The sequence below is a fragment of the Sarcophilus harrisii genome, chromosome 1 (genome assembly GCF_902635505.1).
Source record: "Sarcophilus harrisii chromosome 1, mSarHar1.11, whole genome shotgun sequence".
NCBI classification, from domain to species: Eukaryota; Metazoa; Chordata; class Mammalia; order Dasyuromorphia; family Dasyuridae; genus Sarcophilus; species Sarcophilus harrisii.
Genome location: NC_045426.1, coordinates 199,168,769 through 199,184,403, shown reverse-complemented (window position 1 = coordinate 199,184,403; position 15,635 = coordinate 199,168,769). Strand labels below are relative to the sequence as shown.

Sequence of the window (15,635 nt, the reverse complement as noted above, 5' to 3'; positions counted from 1 at the left end):
CTCATTTTTTTTTAAATGATTGAGGTCTGCTCTTGGGGCAAAGAGGAGATTGTCCCATGCTTTCTCTATAAATGAGAGTGATTTCAGGCTGTCCTGGGCTGGTGCTGCTGCTCCTTTAGGTGCTGGGTGATTGTGGCTAAATCCCATGTTATTCTGGGGTTCAAGGGCTTTAAATTTGCCTTTTGTATTTGTGTTGGATGTCTCACAGATAATCTGCTGATCCACTGGCTTCTATCCAGGACAGAATAACCAATAGCTGTTCTATTTTAGAGCCCCCCAGGTTGTTTCCCTGTGTAGATGCCACACCACCCTGTAGTCCCTGTGCTGCGCTTATGCACTATGCTGCCCCCCTCTCCCTGCCCAGTTGAAACAGACCTTTTCCAAAGTTCTTCCAAAATACCTTCTGCTGAAAATTTATTACACTCCAAATATTTGTGGGTTCTCTCCCTCCAAAACCAGTTCAGAGGCTTGATCCGATATTCATCTGAGGGACACTAAGGAGAGCTCAAATAAAGACATGTCTACTCTCCACCATTTGGACTCCAACCAGTCTATATTAATTTTCAAAATTTGTTACTGGTATACGGTTTTCCAGTTTTTGTATGAAGCTGTTGATTTTCTTTCCAGTTTTTTTCTAGAGAACTCATATATTAACTTTTTTTTTTTTAAAGCAATCTTCATTTTTTTGAAAATAAATTACTTTTTAGGTCTTTTTTTTTAAAAACCTCTTTATTTCTTCTAGGAATCATTGTCCTTATACTCTCAAAGCTGTGTTTTTCTTTGAGGTTTTTCTTGTAGATCTTTTAGAGTCATTCTCTTCTGTGTTGGTATCTTAAATGTCCCTGTTAAGTAAAATAGTTGTAATGAGTTTTTTTGTTGTTGTTATTGGCTCATTCTTCTAGCTTTATTTTCTAACTTTGGACCTTATTTCAGGCTAGGCATTCTGCATTTTGGAAAGGACCTGTCCTTGGTCTTCTTTTGTGTCCTCTTAGATCCTGCTGCTGCTTTTGTAGGGTACTGTTAGTTCCATGATCTCAGGAACAGTTAAGTCTGGGAACCTCCAAGTTTTCAATACAATCAAAACAGTCTGACCAAGGGCAGAGTCTGAGCTCTGGAGGTAGTTCTTGACCAGACAGCACAACTGTGGGCTTGACCCTTGGTTACAGTTTCAATTAGACTGCTGTGAGACTCAGCTACTGACAGCCAACTGGAAAAAAATTTTGCAGTTTCAGAGAAATAACCACTGGCTTCCCTGCCCTGATTATACCAACGAACTTTTTTTTTTTTGGGGGGGGGGAGGTCTGGGGTCAAAATTGCATAGGTACTGCTTACTTCTTTATTTGCTCCTTGCTCAATATCTAACCTATATCTGAAGACCCTTCCCAACCCTCAACTGATCTCCTAATCTAAAGATAGATTCTCTTATCTGGCACCTGGCTGGGTCACAAGTTGATAAGACCTATTCCTGCTCCCTCCACAGGGCAGGTCTCTCCATGCTCTATTCTTGCTCTTGTCCTCAGTGCTGAGCAAGAACTTGTTCACTTGCTAGTTCATTCTCTATCCATGAAGGCAGTATAGCCTCTTCTCATTAAACATTGGTCTCTAGTGTCCACAAGTCTCTCTTGCTCCTGCTCTTTTGGACTGGAAAAATGACTCATTGTTACTTTTTTCTTGGATTTCTCAATTAGGACTTAATCTGTGCATTTTCCAGATCTCTGTGGAATAGTTAGCTTGGCTGATTTCCACACAACTTGTTTTGAAAGGGACAAACAGCTGAAAGATCCTGTGCTATATCAACCTTATAAAAGTGACATCATGTATCATCCATCTCATAATAGGCATTCTTAGGAAAGGGTGATGGTATGACCTTGCAACATCTGTCCAGTAGCAACTAGTAGTGAGTAGCAGGTGAGTAACTACTTTTATTTTTTATTAAAACTTTTTTTCAGTTATCAAGATTTTGTTTTTTCTCCTCTAAACTCAGTTCTCATTGAAGAAGAAAACCAAATAAAAACAAATCCCTTGTGAAAAAGCAAGGAAAAAAGTGTGCTTCAGTTTGGATTCTGGAGTTCATCATTTTTCTGTCTGGACAAGGATAGCATTTTTCTTCATAAGTCTTTTGCAATGGGGGTGGGTCATTGTATTGATCAGTTACTAAGTCATTACAGTTAATTTTCTTTACAATATTGCTATTACTCTGCAAATCATTCTTCTAGTTCTGCTCACTTCACTTTGTATAACTCCAAATAAGTTTTCCTAGGTTTTCTCTGAAATCATCTACTTTATCATTTCTCATATCATAAAGTATTCCATTACACTCATAGACCATAACTTTTTCAGCCTTTCCCTTATTGATGAGCAAACTCTCAAGTTTCCAATTCTTTTTCACCATATAAAAAACTGCTATAAAATTTTTTATGTGAATGGATTTTTTGTTGTCTCTTTGTTCTCGGGTTATATATCTAGCTTCATTGCTTGCCCATAGGGCATGCTAAATTAAATAAATTTTTGGTCATAGTCTCAGATTATTTTCCAGAATGATTGGACTACACAATTGCACTAATATTGCACTAGTGAACTTGTTTTTCCATGTCCCTTTCAACATTGTCATTTTTCTTTTCTGTCATCTTAGCTAATTTAATGAGTATGAGGTAGTATCTCAGTTATTTTAACTTTGATTTCTCTAATTACTAATAATTCAGAGCATCCTTTGATATGATTATTCATAGTTTTTAATTTTTTTTTAAACTGCCTACTTATATTCCATGATAATTTATTATTTGGGGGATGGCTTTTGTTCTCATAAATTTGTCTCATTTCCTATATTTTTGAGAAATGAGACCTTTATCAGAGAAACTTGCCACAAAGATTTTTTTCCTCTACCTCCACCCCCCACCCCCGGGTTTCATGCTTTCAGTTTTAGCTGTATTGAATTTGTTGGACTTCTCTATCTTTTGTTTGGTTATGAACTTGATCCCTATCCATAGATCTGACAGGTAATATTTTCTTTGCTTCCCCAACTTTCTTATTATATCAGTTTTTATGTCTAAATCAAATGCCTATTTTTGAACTTAGCTTGGTTTATGGTGTAAGGAATTGGTCTATGCCTAATTTCTGCCAGACTACTTTCCAGTTTTCTCGGCAGTTTTTCAAATAATGAGAGTTTTTCCCCCAGTAACTGGAATCTTTGGATATATCAGACATTTGTCACTTTATTTGTTTGCTTCTGTTTATTTTTTTACCTATTTTGTTTCATTGATCAGCCACTGTGTTTCTTATCTGGTTCTATAATTAGAGATCTAGTACTATGTAGCCCCATTCTTTCATGTATTTTTGACACTGATTTACTTGATATTTTTGATCTTTTTTTTTCTGCTAAATTTTGTTATTGTTTCTAGCTCTATAAATTAGTTCTTTGATAGCTTAATTAATATAGCACTGAATAAGTAAATTTTCATAGTACTATCATTTTTATTTTCTCTTGACCTACCAATGAGTGTTTTGAGGTGTTTTTCAACTGCTCATATAGTCCTCTGTGTGTATATATTGGCAGTTAAGACTCCAAAGAATTTTATATCATGTGTATTTACTCAACATGCAACTTCTTTCTTTCTCTTCTAATTGCTTTTTGTTGGAGGGGTGTGTGTGTGTGTGTGTGTGTGTGTGTGTGTGTGTGTGTGATATAGATGGGTAAATGATGAATTTATGTATTTTATATCTTCTAATTTTACTGAAGTTATTGTTTAGATTAGCTTTTTAGTAGACTAGGATTTTCTGTGTGCAAAAAGTGATAATTTTGTTTCCTCATTGTCTTTTCTTATTCTTTCAATTTCTTTTTCTTCTCTTATTACTGTAGCTAGCATTTCTAGTACAGTATTGAATAAAAATGATGACCTAGTTTTATTGTCAATCTTGGTAGAAAAGCTACTGGCCTGCACTCATTACCAATAATGTTTGTTCTTGATTTTAAATAGATACTACTCTTCCAAATGAATTTTGCTATTATTTTTTCCTAATTTACTAAAATAACTTTGGTTAATTTAATTGAGATGGTGTTGAATATATAAATTACCAGAGGTAAAATTATCTTTTTTATTATATTGTTTCTGCCTACTCATGAACAATTTATTTTCTAATTATTTAAATCTGATTTTATTTGTATAAAAATTTTTGTTATAATTTTGTTTATATAGTTCCTGTGTTTTGACATGTATTTAGGATTTTTCAAGCTTATATCATCTGCAAAAAGAGAGTTTTATTATCTCATTCTGATTTTATTTCTTTTTCTTCTCTTAGTACTATTACTAGGATTTCCAATACAATGTTTAATTTTATTGGCAATAGTGAGCATCCTTATTTCACATTAATCTTACTGGAAAGGTTTCTAGCTTATGCCCACTAAAAATAATGCTTGCTGATGGCTTTAGATAAATACTTTTTATGTATTTAGGAAAAAACATTTTTCTACCAATACTTTGAAGTGTTTTTAATAGAAATGAATATTGTATTTTATCAAATAATTTTTCTCTATCTATTGATATTTCATAAAGTTTTAATTCTTAATTTAATTTTTCATTCTTTATGTAATTAATTTTGTTAGTAATTTTTCTTATATTAAATAATTCTTGCATTCTTGCTATAAATCACTTGATCTTTATGTATAAATATATTATAATCTGTTAACTAATAGAATTTTTTCATCCATATTCTATAATGAAATTGACCTATAATTTTCTTTATCTGTTTTTAGATATAAGTTTAGGTTTAGGTATAAGTATCATATTTGTTTCCTAAAAGAATTTTTTGGAATGAGATGGTCTTTAAATGTGTGGTAGAATTTACTTTTAAATATGTCTGGGGTTGCTGCTTTTTTCTTAGGAAGATTTTATTCAATTTCTTTTTCTAAAATTACTATTTAAAAATCCTATTTCCTCTTCTGCCAACCTATACAATTTTTATAAATATTCTTCCATTTTATTTAATTTTCAATTTATTGGCATATAAAAATTGGGCAAAATAGCTTCTTCTAATGACTTTAATTTCATTTTTGTTAGTGGTATATTCACTCTTTGCATCTTTAATACTGATGATTTTGTTTTCTTTTCTCTGTCTTTTAATCAAATTAACCAATGCTTTATTTTATTGGGTTTTTTTCCATGAACCAAACTCTGTTTTATTTAATAATTAAATATTTTTTACACTGAATTTTATTGATCTCATCTTTAATTTTTAAGCTTTCGAATGTGCTTAATTGGGAATTTTTAATTTGTTCTTTCTGTAGTTTTTTAAAATTGTATATTTAAATTTATTTTTCTGCTCTTTTTTGGTTTTATTGATTTAAACATTTAGAGATATAGATTTTCCTCTGATCACTGTTTTTGTTATATCCCATATGTTTTGATATATTATTTCTTTCTTATAATTCTCTTTAATGAAATTATTCATTGTTTATATGACTTGTTCTTTAACCCTCTAATTCTTTAAGGTCAGGTTATTTACTCTTCAATTAGTTTTTGATTAATATTTCTATGACCCCTTGTTAAATATAATTTTTATAGCATTGTTGTCTGAAAATATACTTTTAATGTTTTTGCTTTTCTGCTTTTAGCTATAAAATCTATATGTCCTAATATTGGCCTAATAATATATAACCTTTGTAAATGTATCATAAATTACTGATAAAAGGGTGTATGTACTCCTTTCTATTTCCATTAAATTCTCTCCATTTATGTATCATATTTAGCTTAACTAAATTAAATTCTGTGCATTTACTTGATGTCTTATTTATTTATGGTTAAATTTGTCAAGTTCTGAGAAGGGAAGATGAATGTCCCTTACTATTATAGTACTATTTGTCTCTACCTATAATTTATTTAACTTTTCGTTAGGGGGAAATAGACCAAAAAGTAATTGGAAACTAAACAATCTCATCTTAAAGAATGATTGGGTGAAGCAGCAAATTATAGATACAATTAATAATTTCACTCAAGATAATGACAATGATGAGACATCATACCAAAATTTGTGGGATGCAGCCAAAGCGGTAATAAGAGGGAATTTTATATCCTTAGAGGCTTACTTGAATAAAACAGAGAAAGAAAAGATTAATGAATTGGGCTTGCAACTAAAAAAACTAAAAAAAGACCAAATTAAAAACCCCCATCAAATACTAAATTGGAAATTCTAAAATTAAAAGGAGAAATTAAAAATATTGAAAGTAAAAAAACTATTGAACTAATTAATAAAACTAAGAGTTGGTTCTATGAAAAAGCCAATAAAATAGACAAGCCTTTGGTAAATCTGATTAGAAAAAGGAGGGAGGAAAATGAAATTAGTCTTAAAAATGAAAAGGGAGAACTTTCCACCAATGAAGAGGAAATTAGAGAAATAATAAGGAGTTATTTTGCTCAACTTTATGCCAATAAATTTGATAACCTAAGTGAAATGGATGACTACCTCCAAAAATACAGACTTCCCAGACTAACAGAGGAGGAAGTAAATTGCTTGAATTTATTTAACTTTTCTTTTGAAAATTTAAATTCTATATATTTGATACATATAGGTTCAGTATTGATATTGCTGCATTGTTTTACCTTTTATCAAAAGGTAGTTACCCTGTTCTATCCCTTTTAATTAAATATATTTTAGCCATAACTTTCTATGAATTTATAATTGCCATCACTGCTATTTTTGTATCTGCTAAAGCATAAGAAATTCTTCTCTAACCCTCCATTTTAACTTCATATGCTTCTCTCATTCTTAAATGTTTCTTGTAATCAACATATTGTTGAATTTTTATTTTTAATCAATTCTGTTATCCATTTCCATTTTATGAGTGAATACCTCCCATTCATATTCAAAATTATAGTTACTATTTGTGAATTTCTCTCCATCTTCCTTCTCAGCCTCTTTTTACTCTATCCCTGTTACTTTATCTTTTCTCCCTACCTTATTCTATCCACTCCTCTAAGAATGCCCCCCTTATTCTCTTCCCTCCCACCATTCTAAAAGTCCCTCCCTTACCTTATCCCCACAATCCTCTCACCTTTGGACAAGTTCAGAAGATTTCTATGCCTCTTCAGATGTATATGCTGTGTGATCAAATGAGAGTATCCAACATTACCAGTTCAACCTGATTCCTCATCAGTTCTTCCTTTCACACCTTGTATTAGATAATTGCTCCTTTTTACCTTTACGTACTTCTACTTCTTAGAATTGACCCAAAATACACATTTTAGCCCCAACTTTTTTTTTCAGTCTACCTTAGTAGTGATGACAGTTTTAAGAGTACTGGTAATGTTTTCATTTATAAGAAGTAGAACAGTTGGCTTTAATGAATACATTATTAGTAGTATTTGATGTTTTCCTTCTATTTCTTGTGGATTTTTTTTTTTATCAAATCTTCCATTGTTTTCTAGTCTTTGTTACAGATATTTGAAAGTCTTTCTGTTCATCAAATGTCTATTTCTTTTTTTTTTTTTTTTCATTCAGGATTATACTAAACTTTGCTGAATAAATTATTCTTGGTTGGAAGCCTGTTCTTTTGATCTTTGAAATATTAATGTTCAAAGAAACTTCTAAATCTTGTGAAATCCTGACTGTATCTCCTCAGTATTTAAATTGTTACTTTTCTTATTCCTTGAAATATTTTCTCTTTAATCTGGAAGTTTTGAAACTTGGCTATATTCTATGTGAAGGGGGGAAAAAAGAAAGTTACAGATAACTTTATTATATATTTAAAAGGAATAGCAAGTTGTAAATAATAGATATGTAGTTTCATGTGTGATTTTATCCTTTTTTATTATTGTATATTATAGAAATGCTCATTTTATCCCATGAATTAAAATAAATAAAATTTAAGAATAAATAGATGTTGCTCATTATTTTAAGGAAATTCTAGTATTCTAGTATTTTTAATAAGAATTGGTGTTGTATTTTGTCAAAACCTTTTCTGCTTCTATTGAAATAATCATGATTTTGCTTTGTTAGTGTTACTGATTTGATTAGTTATACTTATAATTTTCCTAAGCATTCCTAGTATAAATACAGCCTGGCCATAGTATATGAAATTTATGATAAATATAATTATAATCTCCTTCCTTTTATTTAAACTTTTATTTCAAAGTTTTGTATAAATATTCTTTCTTTTTTGACTCTTCTTGGTATAGGTATCAAGATTATGTTTTTGTTAAAAAAAAGAAACTTGGTAGAACCTCTTTTTTACTTATCTTTCAAAAGTTAATGGCATATTAGAATTAATTGTTCTTTGAACGTTGGGTATAATTTGCTTGTAAAGCCTTTTGGTATTATGTTGTTTTCAAGATTTTTATTTTTCTTTGAGAACTCTTTTGTGGATTATCAATTTCTTTTTTCTAAAGTAGTGTTTCTTAAAATATTCTATTTCTTTCTCTTTTAAACTAATAACCACCTCTGGTATTATATTTGATTTTTTAAATTGTTCTTTTATTTTATCTTTTTTGTGAATTTTTTTTCTAGAAATTCTTATTGGATTTGTTTCCAACTTGCATTTTCCTTTGAGGCTTTGCTTCTTAATATTTTCAAGATACTGTCTTCCTCAACACCATACTAACTTTTTATAGTCAAATTGTTTTCTTGTTTCCCTCTTTTTTCCAGCCCAGTTCTTGACTTTATATTCTATGTTAACATTGTTTTCTGCTCACTTTGGGGAGGAAGGAGGTGATTTTGAACCTCAGTTTTTGTCTTTTTTTTTTTTTTTTCTCATTCTGATTTCACCACTCATTTTGAGACCTATAACCACTTCAAAAGTGGTGTGATAAGAGTGCAGGTAGAGACTGTTTATGCCCTTGTCTTCTCTCTGCAAGTTCCTGACCTAGTTTTGATTTGTATCTATTGTTTTATGTAAAGTTGGTTAAGTTTCCACAGACTTTTATTGGGCACAGCTACTGTTAGTAAAATTCCAAGTGCACTGCAGGTTCAGAGTGACTGAATTCCTAAATCCCCTTTGGCTTTGATCTCCTATACTTGTTTATTTCATTGTAGGCTTGTATGTAGGGCTAAAAGTTAAAATGAAGTCTTTACTCTGCACTTAAGTTCCATTCTGGAACTTGTCCCTTGCCTTTTCCATAGGGAGGGCCCCCTGTTCATTTCTAATTACAAATATTCCTCTCACCTTGTATCTCTGACCCAGAATTGAGTAATGGGTGACAGAACTATTGGCAGATGGTTCCTGTTCCTGCTCCTATTGCTGGTGCAGAGGGTTTCCTAGGATCTCTTTCTATACAAGTGTTCAGTCCTGCTTGTTCCCCAATGTTGCTACTGGCATGTTGCCATTACTACATTGTACTCCTGAGAAGCAACCAGTTCAGTGGTTATAAGCTCTGTCTTCCTAAATGACTCACACTGTTGACTTTTTTTTTTTTAACTTTTCTAATTAGAATTGATTCTGGCAAGCTCTTTTAGCTGTGGAAGAGTTAAAGCAAAAATGTCCTTCATCTTGACTTTGCAGCTATGAAAGTATTTAAAGCTAGGCATTTTCTCTGAAGAATGATTTTGGCTTATCTCCCAAATTTTGGTATGTTGCCTTATTTTTTTAGCTAATGAAATTACCAATTGTTTTTATGATTTATCTTTTACCTACTAATTTTTTGGACAAAATTATTTGGTCTTCAGTAAATTGTTGATCCTTTCTTCATTGACTTTTTATTGAATATAATTTTATTGCATTGTAGTCTGCAAAAGAATATTTTATATTACTACTACTCTGCATTTGTATGTGAGGTTTTAATGTAATAATCAGGTTTTATAAAGATTATGTACATAATTGAGATATATGTATATTCCTTTCAATCCCAGACTTTTTTAAAAAAATTGTTTTCCTGGTTGTCTCATGATTCTTAAATTATCTCTACTTGACCTCTTTTTCTGATCAGTTGCTTTTGATAGCATATATTTCACATTTATTCTTTTTTTTTTTTTCTTTTTTTTTCTGTTTTACATAGAAACATTCGTTTTCCTTTGGCCTCTTCTAATTTCATGATGTCTGTTATTTAAACTACCAATTTTTGTCTAAACCATTTTTTCTTTCTTTGCTTTATTTCTTTCAGATAGTCATGTAGTTTTTGTAGGAAATCAGTCTTTTCCTTTGAAAAGTTTTGCTTTACAAGTAATTAGAATTTCTCTTTCCTTCTAGATTAGGATGGGTTTTTTTTTTTGTTTGTTTTTGTTTTATTTTATTTTTTAGTATTTTTGAATCTATTACAATTCTTTCTAGTAGTCTGAATGCTTATTCATATCTCTTCAGTCTTAGTTCTTCACCTGGGGCTTTGTGCCAGGACTTCTTGCTCAGTATTCAGTAAAGTGGTTAGCTCTGCTTGATTTCAGCCTTGCAGCAGTGATTAAAATATTAATCTCTATCCTAATGATTTCCAATTGTTTTTTTTTTCCCTTTGATTCAGCACACTGAGTTAATTAAGTCTCAAGGACAGATTCAGTACCTTTTAAGCTACAGCCTATATGGAGGGAGGTTTGGTGTAGCAAGCTTTCTTATGGCATGGAAAACTGAATTTTCTTTGTGGCATCTTACATCTTCATCACTACAGAAAAATAAATGTTGCTATGATTTTTATATTAATTTTTGGACTGAAGTTTAAAAAAAGAAGGGACTCTTTCTCTTTTGTTCCAGTATTTGGATTTGGCCCTTTAATCACTCTTTTCAAGTTAACATTTTAGGTTGACGAAGGGATTTTTCTATCATGGGGAAAATTGTAAGATCATTTACTGAACCATGTGAGTTTTTAGAAATGTATTGTCTATTTTTCATTTGAGCATATTTGATTTTTCATTTGAGTTGCCATTTTATCCCAACTATTGTAACTTCTCCTTAAAAATTAGGGTAACCATCTACTTTAAAAGAACAAAACTGGAAAAAAAACCAAATTGGAAATCTTATAGTTGCTGTTCTTTAGGAATTGATTATTGGGATAACACAGAATTATCCAGGAAACTTCCTGACAGGGCATTCTTAATGTTTCATTATATTAGTACAGATTAACAAAAGAAGCTTATTTAGGATTTCCAACATGAAGGATTTGATTTGGCAGAGTTTTTTGTTTTGTTTTTTAAACACATATACAACCAGTATTCAGAATTTGCTTTTAGTTTCTAAATATTTCACATATTTCCTTCTTTATTTTTATTAATACATTTTGAAGTATCAACTTACCTACTGTTTTACTCAATTTAAGTTTCTATAATTGATATGACTTCTAGTTGTCCCAAAACTAAGAGATTTTTATAGATGCAAAATATAGGGAGCTCATATTAAAAGAAAATTTGTAAGCAGACGTATATTTTAAGGACATAGGGCTTCATTTTCTTGAAAATTAACCTTCTTTGTGTCATTTCCATTATATATATATATATATATATATATATATATATATATATATATAATAACAGTATATATTCACTTAGATTTACTTATTTGTATAAAGTAAAATCTATTTGTTTTCCATCTTGCTAGTGATTGGTTTGCTGAACAGAATTTTTCTGGAAAACACATTTTTCTTAATATTTACAGTATAGAGCATGCTTGGATAGGATGCAAGAGCTGGAGGATTTGCTTGTAAAAGAAAGAGACAACTCTCGACGACTGCTATCCGATAAAGAAAGGGAAATGGCAGAAGTAAGGAATCAAATGCAGCAACAGTTAAATGAATATGAACAACTTCTAGATGTGAAATTAGCCCTAGATGTGGAAATCCGTGCATATAGGAAATTGTTGGAAGTTGAAGAAGAAAGGTAAGAAATGAAGTGCCACTGCCTTTTCCTTCCTACCCTTCTGTGATTATTTTTTTAAAGAACGAATTTATATTTTCTTTCAGCACTTAAAGCTGGCACTGCTATTTATTTATTCATTGCCATTTCTTTTCCCCTCAAAAGCTTTCAAAGAAAGAGAATAATGGATCACAGTCCTCTCTTATAACCAGGAAATATTGCAGAAAAACAACACATTTTGTTGGTAGATTATGCCTTGCAGTATGAGAATTCCTGTGAGACTTGAGACTTACCAGAGTTTAGCTGTGATAGGAATGAAGTTTTTAAAATGTTTTAAGGCTTTATAGAGACTGATTGGGGTTAAAAACATTCTATTAATATATTCTGGTAATGATTAGTGCCAACTTATAATATAGGAATCACAATGCAGAGATATTTAAAAGAAACTGTAAAACATGAGACAAAGTAGAAATGTAACATTTTGTCTTTTAACAGCAGTTTTTAATGAAGCTATCCTTATTAATGTATGCTTCTACATAAAAATGATAAATTTGCAAAAGTTAAAATCTACAATTTCAAGAGCCTGATTTATCATGTTAAAGCTAACTTCATATAATTTACATAAAATACATTCTAAAATGATTATCCTACTGATTTTGATAATATTTAGGTGATAGAAAATTTTTTTATCTTCATTTTAAAGGTGGGGAATCTGATTTATAAATGTGAGGTAACTGACTTGGGGTCAGTTTGGAGCCAGAAGTAAAATCTAGGGTGATTTTTGTTCATTTGCACATCAGTATTATATAACAGAAAGTTAGCAGTACTTTATCTTAGAAAGCTAATCAGCTTTTATTTTAGTTGAGAAAGGAAAATATACATTGTGAAACACCAAGTGAATCTTTCTTCTTTTTTATGTAGGTTGAAGCTTTCTCCAACTCCTTCTTCTCGTGTAACAGTGTCAAGAGCATCATCTAGTCAAAGTGTGCGTACAACTAAAGGAAAGAGGAAGAGAGTTGATGTGGAGGAATCTGAGGCGAGTAGTAGCATCAGCATCTCTCATTCAGCCTCAGCTACTGGAAATGTTTGCATTGAAAAGATAGATGTAGATGGAAAATTTATTTGCCTAAAGAACACTTCTGAACAGGTAAAATAAAATTAAAGGTAATAGATTTAATTTTTATTTTATTTATAATGATTTGTACTAGAAATTTCCAGAGATCTCTGATTTTTTTTTTAATCATTGATAATTGCTTCACTTTACATGATCTTTGAAAATTTTTGTGTCTGAAAAATACAGCCACAAAATGAAACTCTTACTGAACTGAGCCTTATATAACAAGTGCATGACTGTTACCAGGTTTAAAGCTTTTTCATCTTAATAGGAATTAGAAGGGCTTATACTCTTTCAGAGAAACCAGGATCATTTCCATACCAGAACAATACTTTTATTTCATTAAATCACAAAGTATAGCTGGTGTTTGGGAGGTTTTAGATATTTTTAATAAACTTTATTTTTATGAGACTTTTAATTGTGAATTACATGAAGTGCAGTCTGCCAAATGAGAGGCCCTTTATTTCAGAATGTGAAAATGCGAACCTTAAAAACCACAAAGAAAGAAAAAAGCTTCCTTTATTAAGCCAACCTATGTTTGAATAAATTTAAAAGTTTATTTAGTTCTCAACTACCTTTGTGTATATTTGAAACAATCTTTATTTATTCTGTGCCTAGGATCAACCAATGGGAGGCTGGGAGATGATCAGAAAAATAGGAGATAGTTCTGTCACTTATAAATATTCTTCAAGATATGTATTGAAAGCAGGCCAAACTGTTACAGTAAGTGATTTTTTTTTTTCTTGCTGGAAATAAACTTAAGGTATTAATTAGATTAATTATTTTGGGGTGGGGGTACTGGGAGAGAAAGTCTAGCTGTGATTTCATTAGGGTAGAGAGCTCTCAATAATGAAGTTTCATCTACCAATTCAGATCAACAACCCCTACTCTGTCATCTATAGTTTTGAGATTTCTCTTGAGGCACTTTCCCCAGGCCACAGAGCAAGTATGTATCAAATACAGGTCTTAAATCTTGGTTTTCCTGATTCCAAATACCCTTATCCACTATGTTACATTGCCTAATTCTGTTTTAATATTTTTTTGTATTTTTTTATTGGATTTCTAATAATAAGTATTTTAAGGTCATGGATTTTTTTTCAGTTTCTTAGAGAACTCTGTAAAATGATAAGTATTTCTATATTGGCTAATGATGATATTCAACTCACAGGATGAGTTGCTAAATCTAGATTTTCCTTTTTGCTTCATGAACACAGAATATTTGCCTTTACTATTACTGTATTTCAATCTTATTTGGGAAACCATACCTTGTTGAAACAAACATTAAGATAATTTTCCCAATCTCTGAAACTTGAGGGCACAGAAAGTCATCTGTGATATGGCTTTGCATGTTGACTGATGTCATCAAAGAGATTTGAAATTTTAACTTGATTTGGAATTAAACACTGAAACATTTCTTAGTATATTCTAGAATATCATTCAGTCAGGCAACAAGTATTTTTTATATACCAGGTACTGTTTTAAGCACTGACAGTAAAAAAGGCCAAAAACATGGTTCCTACCCTCAAGGATAATTAATGTTATAATAAAGACAAGATGCAAACCGTTGTGTGTGTGTGTACACATGTACATAGATATACATATATACATATACACATACATATTTACACAGTAAATGAAAGGTAATATTACAGTAAACTATACCTCATAAAATTATTAGCATACTTCTTAAAGAAATGTTTTTCATAAAATGAAAAAAAGTTTTTCTCCTTTTTCTGGGAAGGGCTTCAAACTTAGGTTTGATACTGGAACAAGTGTCTTGTTTTTTAAAGTTCAGATGAAACTGCTGCCAGTAGAAAGTGGAAGGTTTTTCACTGCTGATTGACCCATTTGTGTGCCAGGCAGCTTTTTATGTACCCAGTAACTGATTCAGTTAACATCTTTTAGGCAGGAAATACAAGGTTTTTCTGATAATGTTCAGCAAATTATCTGACCCAGGTATTGCAAGGGTAGCCAGTTTTCCTAATCACAGTGCCCTTGTCTGAGCCAGCTACTGATTTGTTTGCCCTTAATGTCACATCTCCCACTTGCTCTCTATGAATCTGCCCAGCAACAGCAGATATGAAGATATTTGTCAGAGTCTGGCATTCTACCTTATGCCCATGCTGCTTCCTGTGCATGCCCTGGGACTAAAGGGCTGGTAAGCTGCCCTTCTTCATTTGTGATATAGAAGATTCAGATCTTTATCCTTTCATTTCTTGAAAGTAATGGTAGCAATCCAACAAAAAGAGCCTGGTTTGGAAATATCCAAGGGGAATACTTCCCTGGGCATTAGAGTATCCCTGTAATAGTGGACTTCTCTTCCTCCCTCTCCTCCCTACAATGACAAGTTGGAGAAGGTACTTGAGATTTTTTACTTATTGCACCTATCTACATTTTATAAGATCATAAGATTTTAGCATTGGAGGAGACCTTTTATCAGCTGCCTCATTTTCCAGGTAAGAAAACTGAGGACAAGAGGTGAAATGACTTGTTTACATTCACACAGGTAATATAATCTAACTTGTAATAATTGCTTTTGTGGTGTTTTGATCTTTGGCTCTTAAGAATTTGGATTATCATCCTATTATATCATTAGAAAGATATGGACTTCGTAGATAATAAATGTTTTTTATTTTCCAGATTTGGGCTGCAAATGCTGGAGTCACTGCATCTCCTCCCACTGACCTTATCTGGAAAAATCAGAACTCTTGGGGTACTGGTGAAGATGTGAAAGTTATATTAAAAAATTCTCAGGGAGAGGTAA

At 31.4% G+C, this 15,635-nt stretch overlaps 1 protein-coding gene across 3 annotated transcripts in view; it reads left to right on the top strand.

Annotated features, from left to right (window-relative positions):
- Window positions 1–15,635, top strand: part of LMNB1 (lamin B1) — a 74,455-nt gene that overhangs the window by 48,241 nt on the left and 10,579 nt on the right. For 2 of the 3 annotated variants that reach the window (XM_003759501.4, XM_031968545.1), the window contains exons 7-10: window positions 11,561–11,781; window positions 12,679–12,904; window positions 13,490–13,594; window positions 15,512–15,631. In XM_003759501.4, the coding sequence (XP_003759549.1) occupies window positions 11,561–11,781; window positions 12,679–12,904; window positions 13,490–13,594; window positions 15,512–15,631 (672 nt within the window). Of the gene's footprint in view, window positions 1–11,560; window positions 11,782–12,678; window positions 12,905–13,489; window positions 13,595–15,327; window positions 15,378–15,511; window positions 15,632–15,635 lie in introns of all 3 variants that reach the window. The other variant, XR_004234184.1, reaches the window with a different exon arrangement.